Genomic DNA, 9,566 nt, shown 5'->3' with positions numbered 1-9,566 from the left:
TCCAGACCCGAAACGTCAGCTTTCCTGCTCCTCTGATGCTGCCTGGCCTGCTGTGTTCCTCCAGCTCTACACCTTGTCATGCCAGTACTGGGTAGATTCACGAGATTGGAACCGGCAAACAATCAGGTGCAGGAAGTTTACACAAAAACAGTCAAAAGAAAATAAAGTGCAGGAATTTGGGAAATAGAAGAGTGAGTGGGTGAGAGGAATGAAAGTTAGTAGAATAGAGTAGGAGATTGCACAAACACTTAGCCTGAGGATGTGGGTGAGAAGTCAATAGTTCAACAAGTACATTACACCTGTAGTGGGAAGGATGGACAGCGCACCTGTACATTATAGTTGTACAGGTCAAATTGGAGGCCATTTAGAGTGACTGCATCCAGTTTGGACCCCAGCCCTCAGAAAGGCTGCATCAGCAGCGCTTCATCAGGTACTGGGATGTAAAGGTAAAAGTTACACTGCTAGATTATATCAATGATGCTTGTGTTCCTCAAGAGTGCAGGAGATGAAGGGGGCGTCTAATCATCGTGTTTAAAATGATGGAAGAATTTGATGGGGGTTGACAGAGAGAAACTCAGGTGCAGAGTGGGGCGGGAGAATATGGAGGGGAACTGTGGTTTGGTCTCGTCCAGAACAAAGGAGAATGGGTGGGCAAGGAGGGAACTTTACAGTTCAAGCCAGAGGTGGTGTCAGGAAGCAATTCGTCACACAGTGAGATCTTACACACTTTACCCTAAAAAGCTGTTGATGTTCGGCACAACAGGATAAGGTAACCAACAGCAGATTTAAAAACAAGTGGATAGATTTTCATTTGGTGGGAATATGAAGATGGGTATCTGGGGGTCATGGCGCAGATCCGCCATGATAAATGTGAATGGGAAAGCAGCCTGCAGGAGCTGAATGGCCTCCTTCTGTGCCAATTTGAACCTCTTGAGAGCCTGTGAATTTCATGCAGGAGCCAAATTGTTTTGATTGGATTGCCAGGTCAGGTGCTTAACGTTTTGATCATCTGATGAAGGGAAGCATGGGAAAAGGAGACCATTCAGCCCCTCGAGCCTATTCCACCATTCTGTTTGATTATGGCTAGCCTCTACCTCAACTGCCTTCAACTCCGACTGTTTAGCACAGTATTACTGCCTTCTGTGGGTCTGTAAGGCTGGTTTTGGCATATTTAATTAAGCACAGATGACATTTCATCCCACAGCCTCAGTTACGTATTTCTAGGGGAGGAGAATGGGCCCTTAAGACAATTAGAATTAACAATTTGAACAACTCTTGATATTTGCATCTGTCTACTCCTGCGAGACCTCCATTGACTCTCAGTTCGATTCTGGGCTCCAGGCTGGATGTCAAAACCTGACTAAGTGAGAAAATCTTTCAGCAGCTTAACATCAAGTAGAAATGTCAGCAGCACGGGAGATCCCCCATGGTGTCGTCATCATTATTCATCTCTCAATCAAAATCACAAACTGAGGTTATGTGACAGTCAGCACATAATAGTTTATTGAATGAAAAGGGACACATCAATGTTGGTTCATTCCTCTGATGAAGAGTCATCTAGAAACGTTAGCTTGCTCTCTCTCCATGGATGCTGCCCGACCCGCTGTGATCTCGAGCAATTTCTGATTTCAGTACAGATTCCAGCATCTGCAGTAATTTGCTCCAATATTGTGTTGGTTCATTCCACTCTGTCTTTTCTCTTCCTACCTGTTCCTTTTCTCCTTTTCACTTTCTCTCCTCTTTCTCTCTTTCTTGCTTTCTTCCTTTTCTCTCCCTCTATTTGCTTTTGCCTGCTCTTCCCTGTTCCACCCTCCCTGGCTTTGTGTTTTTTCTTCTTTCTATACTGTATCATTCTAATAAAAGTCATGTCAACAGAGAGACTTGAGCCAATGGTTCAGCAGAATACTGAGTAGGCTCACTTATGGGTTTTTCTAGAGATGGGGAAGCTTTGAGATGATTGAGATGACCCTGTAATAATTGGTCTACCCTCCCTGCCACTGAGCCCCAGATTGATCGTTATCAGTCTGATGGCTATGTATTCTACGGTGATCCAACATTAAGCAGCCTCCCAGTTGGGGCATTGCTATCTATTATTTGTCTGCAGCACAGGAACCAAATGGAAGGAACAAAAGATTTTCACTTTGCTTCAATTAATGGTTGGGGAATAAGTGTATGGCTTCATTGCTCAGAGGTGAAAGGTCCTTGTGTGACCTCTGACCTGTTCCTCAGTGGTGTAATCTGTCAGTGAGCAAGGAGGGATGTGACACAGTTGATAAATAGGGCACACAGAGCCTGCAATCAAAATCTCATGCTATCCTTAACCCGGTTTGCTTCTCAATGTTGATTCCACTTAGAAGCACAAAGTAGCTCGGACGGTTTGGGTTTATCAGATAGTTTTTGAGTCACAGTCAGAATTTATAGCTCCTGACAGTGGAATCAGGGAAACGAGCTTCCAGCATTGAGTGAGGAGAAATCTGACTGTTCAGAGGCCCAGTGAACAGCAGGGTGCCACTATTTGAGTACCTCGTACATTACATAGCAGTCGGTACGTATTTGTCTAAATTTTACTGAATAAAGAAGTAACGGGATGTGATGGTTCCACATACTGCTGGGTACTGTCCCTATGCATGGTGTGCTGACTGACAGGTTGTGTGTGCTGTACTTTACAGAGATCCATTTGGGTTTTTGGCAGCACTTGTGCCTTTCTATATGAAAGTTATAGGTGCCACTGCCCCTCTGTGCAATGTCAAGGGAGCATCACACCATCAGCAGCCCCTTTTGGCTGCAAATATGAAACAGAGGGCCCTCTTCAGGTAAGGCTTAAGGGATCACATTGAACCACTCTGAGGAGAGCAGGGTGTGGCCTTCGGTTACCTTTTTCACTGGTAGTTTAACTTGCTGTTCACGAGAGCTGGCTGTCTGCAGTGTGGCTATAGCTTTGCCTACATGAGAACAGTGACTGCACTGAGAAGAATAATCCATTTTGCTTTTGTAGAGGGATACAGTCAGACACTACATAAACACAGAACTGATGGCATGTGGTTCAATACACCAAGCCTTGTGCTCAGATCAGCTGAGGTGATAGCTGTCCTCAATTTTGGGTCGACCCCAGCAATGTTCCAAGCTGCCCTTCCATCTGCGATACACTTTCAGGCTCACAGTCTCGAAACTGGATCAATCAAGTGAGCCTAATGCCTTTGACTTATGACCTATTTTTGTTTTGCAGGGTCTGCCTGGCCCTCCTGGCGACAAAGGTGAAAGCGGAGATGTTGGACCAATGGTAGGTAGACATAATGCAGCAATGGGGTCATGGGTAGATGGTAGTGTAGTGGTACTGTTACTGGACTGGCCACCCAGTGGCTCAGGCCCTGTTTCAAGGCTTCAAATCGCACCATGGCAGGTGGTGGGAGTCTAAGTTAATAAATCAAATATGGAAAGCTAGTTTTAATAATGGTGACCATAACCACTATCTTTGATTGTTGTGGAAATCCAACACTGACGCCCTTTAGAGAACAAAATCTGCTTTCTTTATTTAGTCAGCCATCAGTGTTGTTGGCTCTTAACTAACCTTGAAATGGCCATGAATGTCCTTCAGCTGTGACTAACTCCTACAATGGACAGGCGGTTCACAAAGACAGCTCACCACCACTTTTCTCCAGCAATGTCCACATTCCCGGAAATACTGTTTTTGAAAAATTCCTAGCGGCCACCTTCATTGCACGGAGACGTGGCGTTGCCGAGGAGCTGGTAATGGTGATTGGGTTATCTGTTATGTGGAGAGCTGCACTGTGACTCTGAACCCAGTGCTCTCCCCGCACGGCAGATTCAGAAATATCACCACAACGTCAGCACAGGTTGAAGAACAAGACATGTCAGAACCACTATGTGCCTGCATTGACTTGAACATGCACCTGGGTGATTATAATGGGCCGTAAAAAGGAAAAGATCCAGTTAATCCTGATGCTCCTTATTCCCAAATGATGGTGGACTTGACAACCTCCCGAACTCAGCACCAGCTACATCTTCATATCGAGATCAAAGGTCAAGAGTGCCCCACAGTCCATGATTTTTGAGCTAAGATTTGGGCATCTAAATTGGGCAATGTGTTCTGTTCTTTTGTTGATTATTCGTAAAAGTGAGATTGGTTCTGATCCATGGTTTAGAACATTATATGCATCACAAAGCACCATTTAACATTAATCTCATACTGTCTTTGTTTGCAGGGCCCACCTGGTCCTTCAGGAGTGAGAGGGCCTCCAGGTGCCAATGGTGCAACTGTAAGTGACCCTATTTTCTCATTTCCCTTCGCGTTGTACTTGAGGCTACTGCTTGATTCCCAGTTGGCAAAATGAGCATGAGTTTCATGCGTAACTTTGAGTGTGGCTCAGTAGACAGGGAGATATCTCGAACCTTCATGAAGTGTATCCTGATGCTGTTCTCCACTGCCAGTGTTACAAATACAGGGCATACAAATACAAATGAGGAAGGACAGTTCCCAATGTTGGTTGAGAGCAGGTGTTGCTCTTCGTGTTTGAGAGCTGGGGATCTTGTGGTGCAGGGGGTAGTGTCCCTACCTCTGAGATGAGAGACGTGTCTTCAAACCTCACCCACTCCAGGGGTGTGTAATAACACCTCTGAGCAGTTGATTAGAAAATTCATGAGCTGTGTTTTTCCACCAACACTCTCGATGCCTTTAGAGAGAGGTGGGTACCTTGAGGGATGCAGTTCTGTATCTCCCCCTCCAAGTCTATTCTGATTTAATCCCCTCCTTTTCTCCCTACCTTTCTCTCACCTTTTTGTTGTCTTTGCAGTATTTGATGGGCTATGCTGATAAATTCTTCTTTCAATTATAAACACATGTGATTTGATGGTGGTTAAAGAGGCATGTAACAACATCTCTGGATGGAAAGAAATGAAAAAAAAAGAGTCTGTTTCTACCAGGAGGGCTGGGTTCAAGTCTCACCTGCTCTAGAAGAGTTGGCTTCTGGATAAAGAACTGTTCTAACAGGGAAATGTGGAAATTGGTGTTTGAGCTAAACTATAAGTTTATTATAAAACCCTGTGTAAATCTCTCAAAGCCTTTTGCTGTCTGTTTGAGTGTACAGATATCAGTTGGATAAAAACTAGCTGCCTCTCGCTAGGTGGCTCACACGCTCAGAGCTGGGTAAAAGGATGTAGCCTCATGAATGTCCACATTCTTCCTCAGCCGAGGATTCCCCAGCTCTGTTGTCAACAGGGCCCTCAATTGGGTCCGACCCATCTCCCGCACTTCTGCCCTCACCCCCTTCTCTTCCCTCCCGCAACAGCGATAGGGTTCCCCTTATCCTCACCTACCATCCCACCAGCATCCACATCCAGAAGATCATCTGACGCCATTTCCACCACCTCCAGCAAGATGCCACTACCAGACAAATATTCCCCTCCCCTCCCTTGTCTGCCTTCCACAGGGACCGTTCCCTCCGGGACACCCTAGTCCACACTTCCTTCACCCCCAACACCTCCCCACATCCCTACGGCACCTTCCCCTGTAACCGGCGAAGGTGCAACACCTGCGCATTTACCTCCTCCCTCCCCAGAATCTAAGGGCCCAAACATACCTTCCAGGTGAAGCAACACTTCACCTGCACTTCCAAGAATCTAGTCTACTGCATTCGCTGCTCACAATGTGGTCTCCTCTACACTGGGAAATGAAGCGTAGACTTGGCGACCGCTTTGCAGAACATCTACGTTCTGCTCGCAAAAAAGACCCTGAACTACCTGTTGCCTGCCATTTCAATGCATCACCCTGCTCCCTGGCCAACATCTCTGTCTCTGGCTTCCTACAGTGTTCCAGTGAAGCCCAGCGCAAGCTGGAAGAACAACACCTCATTTTCCGCTTGGGGACCCTACAGCCCTCTGGACTCAATATTGAGTTCAATAATTTTAGGGCCTAAACTCTCCCATGTCCCAGCCCCCCACCCCACACACCAGGCCTTGTTACCACATAGCCTGCCACTACACACCCCCTGTTGTTAGTCACTAACAGACCCCATTAACAACTATTCACCCTCCCAGCCTGATCGTTAGCAACTCCATTGTCTATCCAACTGTCTTTCTATCTCTTTGGGCTCTATCCCATCGTTTACTCCCTACCCCACCCGCCTCCCTATTTTCCCAGCCACCATTAGTTCTGAGGAAGGGTCACCAGACCCGAAACGTTAACTCTGTTTTCTCCTCCACAGATGCTGCCAGACCTGCTGAGCTTTTCCAGCAACTTTGTTTTTGTAGCCTCATGATTGAAGGAAGCGAGGAAGATTTATCAGGAAATCGCGGCTTTGGGCTGGGTTAACTTTCTGGGTGTCACGTTCCTTTATTTGAGGAAGAAAAGAAAACAGAGGGGAGGTGGGGGATTTCCACAGCTATCAGGACATGGTCAAAGCATAAGGGAAGAAGCTGGTACAATTTCACCAGAGTATGCATGTAAGTTGGAACTCTCTCCACACCTTGAAGCTGTTGAGGCTTATTAAATTGCTTAGACAGGGTCCAGGCATGTTCAGAGTTTGATTTCAACTTGCACATCACAAAACTCCCACCAAACTGATTACTTGTTTCCCAAATATGCACCCTGCACCTTGTTCTTGCTCAGTTATCCCTTCATTGCTATATGACCATCACCTCTTCCCTAGTTCCCTGGTCTTGGGCATCCCTGTCACACCCTACTAAATGAGTGAGTTGAAGGATAAGTTTAAAAGTAAAATGAGATTTTGTAAAGTTAAGGTTTTATGGTAGATTGAGTTAAGATGAAGATCGGCTCTGACCTCATTGAATGGCAGAACTAACTTGAGGGGTAGAATGGCCTCCTTTCATTCTTGTTTCTGTACGCACTGCGGGAAATTTTATACACAGCTTTTCAAATTCTTTTTGCATGTAAGGGTGTAACATATGCACTGGTGTGTGTTGGAGTTCCAGACCGAATGTCCATGCGATGCTGCCCTTCCTGAGAGATTCCAGTGTTTAGTTTGGTGCTGTCTTAACTGGCTCGTGTTTGAAATCACATGGAGAACAGCAAAACTGGCAACACAGCAGTCCACCAAATTTAGTCATCTACTGCTTTACTTACCTCACCTCTGAGTGAAAAGGTAATGCGCCTGTTCCAGGGGCTTGAGTGTAAAATCTAGGCTGACCCTCTCAGTGCAATGCTGAGGGTGTGCTGTACTGTTGTAGGTACCGTCTTTCAGATTAGATGTTCAACCAAAGTTTACATAAGGTGCATTGTTGTAAGAAGAGTAAGAAAATTCTCCATGGTCCTGATGAAGGGTCACTGAACTCAAAACATTGACTCTGTTTCTCACTCTCCACAGATGCTGCCAGTCCTGCTGAGTTTCTCCGCAATTTCTATTTTTGTTTGAGTTCTCCCTGGTGTTCAGATCAATTTTAATATCTTAACCAATGTGCACGAAATGTTATATTGCTAGTTATTCATTTACCAAAGCAGGGACCAGTCTGTTTTCTGCAATTGTTTATTTGTGTTCCGTAGACCAGTAGAAACGCCAGTCTGCTCTCCTCCTTCCTCATCTTGAGAATAGCCAGCCCTTTTATATTTTCTAATCAACCTGTTCAGCGATGTTATGGCACATCCCTGCCTGGAGCAGGTGGGACTTGACCCTAGGCCTCCTGGCTCAGAGATAGGGACGCTGCCACTGTCTAACCTTTAACAAGCCCTTAAATATATTCTCAAATAAATATCAGCTGCCCTCTAATATTTCTGAAGTGGGTTCCCATTCATTCTTGAGGACACCATCAGCTACAGTGTTGCCGCGGCTTATCTCTGCACTATCACATTTGCAGTTTGTGGGATCTTGCTGTGCCACACCTGCACATTGCAACTCCATTCCAGCAGCACTCAGTGAAATGTAAAGTGCTTTGGGACATCCTTTGATTGTGACAGGTGCTATAAAAAGGAAGTCTGTCTTTTCTTGACAACCAAACCCAAGTAGGTTGCAAAATGACTCCCAGCTCTTGCCTGTGACATTGTGTCAGGAATATTGCTGCTTTGTGAGTGTCTAGTAGAGCAGCTGGGAGGCAACTGACAGATGGAGACTGACTTTTTGAAATCTTTTATTTGCATAATTATTTACTTTGTTTAATCAACAGATCTTGCAGGTCTCCAAGGCATGGGAGAGTGTAACAGCAAACAACAGATGCTTCAGCTATGTGTGTGTGTGTGTGTGTGTGTGTGTGTGTGTGTGTGTGTGTGTGTATGTGTGCTCATAGAAAATGAACTGAATATATTTACAGTGCATTAAAGGCAGGAAACATGCCATGTCGTAAAATCAGCAGCGTTCCTTGTTTGTGAAACTCAGGCTTTTGTATTTTCGAGTCGGGGCCCTGAGCCTGCTGTTAAATGTGAGGCAAGATCCCATATGATGTTTTGGGAGTCTCGGAATGTTTAGGGGCACAGAAGGAGGCCAATCAGCCTGTTGTGTCTGTGCCAGCCCTCCGAAAGACCAATTCACCTTTAGCTGCCTTCTGCCTGTAACCTTCTCAGATAATACCATTCTCTTTTGAAGGCCTTGATTTAATCTAGCTCCGCCACAGTCCCAGACAGCATGCTCCAGATCCCAACCACTCACCCAGTGAAAAGTTTGATCTTATGTCGCCATGGCTGCTTTTTCCAATTAACTTAATCTGTGTCCTTTCATTCTAGACCCTTCCACCAGTGGCAATAGTTTCTTCCTATTGCCTCTATCTAGACCCTCTAGCATTTTGAATCATTTTACCGAATCTTTCAGCCTTCTCTGTAAAGGTAACAGAACCAGCGTCTCCATTCTGCTTACAGGACTGAACTATCTCATTCTTGGAAACATTCTCGTAAATGTTTCAATTCATCCGTCTAGCTTTTAAAATTCAGGAAAGGTTGAGCCCGGTTTATGCAATCTGTCTGTCTCCTCTGAGAATCCTGCCCTCACCCTGTTATCCATGTAGATCCCAGTGGAATCTTACCATTTTCTCTCTCCCTCCCCCACTCCGGGACTGAAGCTGGGTGTAGCTGCCATGTTGGGACCGATGGCTATGTGACTGCCTCCTGTTGGTGTCACTGAGTCAATACACTGGCACTCCCTGCCTGTCTTACAACACAATGGAAGCATCATCAACATGTGGACTGTGCTCGACTGCCTACAGGATAGCTTAACCTGGCAGTAATACCCACTCCTGAGAAATCACATTTGATGTCTTCCCAGGTGTCCGGTCCAAAGCTCTCTTATATTTATTTGGCCGGAACTAATGCAATCAAATCTATAATCTAGAGCATGGAAAAACAATACAATAAATCAGAATTCCAGCAAACAGAATACTTGAGGAGCTCTGTTCGCAGTTAGATCACTGAGTACTGCAATTCAACCAAACACTCGGGTGCGATGTGGCTAGAATTTCAAACCCATCCACAGTAAATCAGCGATTCACTACAACTTGACTTTCACTTGTATTTCTTGCTGCATGAGAGTCCAGTATCCTGTTGACTACAGTAACCAATCCCAATGTGGTATCCTGCTGTGTACAGTAACCAATCCCAGTGCGGTATCCTG

At 45.5% G+C, this 9,566-nt stretch overlaps 1 protein-coding gene across 1 annotated transcript in view; it reads left to right on the top strand.

The window, feature by feature from the left end:
* Positions 1 to 9,566, top strand: part of LOC109916792 (collagen alpha-1(V) chain-like) — a 259,059-nt gene that overhangs the window by 213,107 nt on the left and 36,386 nt on the right. The window contains exons 41-42 of the mRNA XM_048617801.1: positions 3,227 to 3,280; positions 4,224 to 4,277. Coding sequence (XP_048473758.1) covers positions 3,227 to 3,280; positions 4,224 to 4,277 — 108 coding nt within the window. The remainder of the gene's footprint in view (positions 1 to 3,226; positions 3,281 to 4,223; positions 4,278 to 9,566) is intronic.

The sequence above is a fragment of the Rhincodon typus genome, chromosome 38, assembly GCF_021869965.1.
Source record: "Rhincodon typus isolate 14 chromosome 38, sRhiTyp1.1, whole genome shotgun sequence".
Lineage (NCBI taxonomy): Eukaryota > Metazoa > Chordata > Chondrichthyes > Orectolobiformes > Rhincodontidae > Rhincodon > Rhincodon typus.
The sequence above is the reverse complement of the archived record's forward strand: the minus strand, read 5'-3'. Positions and strand labels throughout refer to the sequence as shown.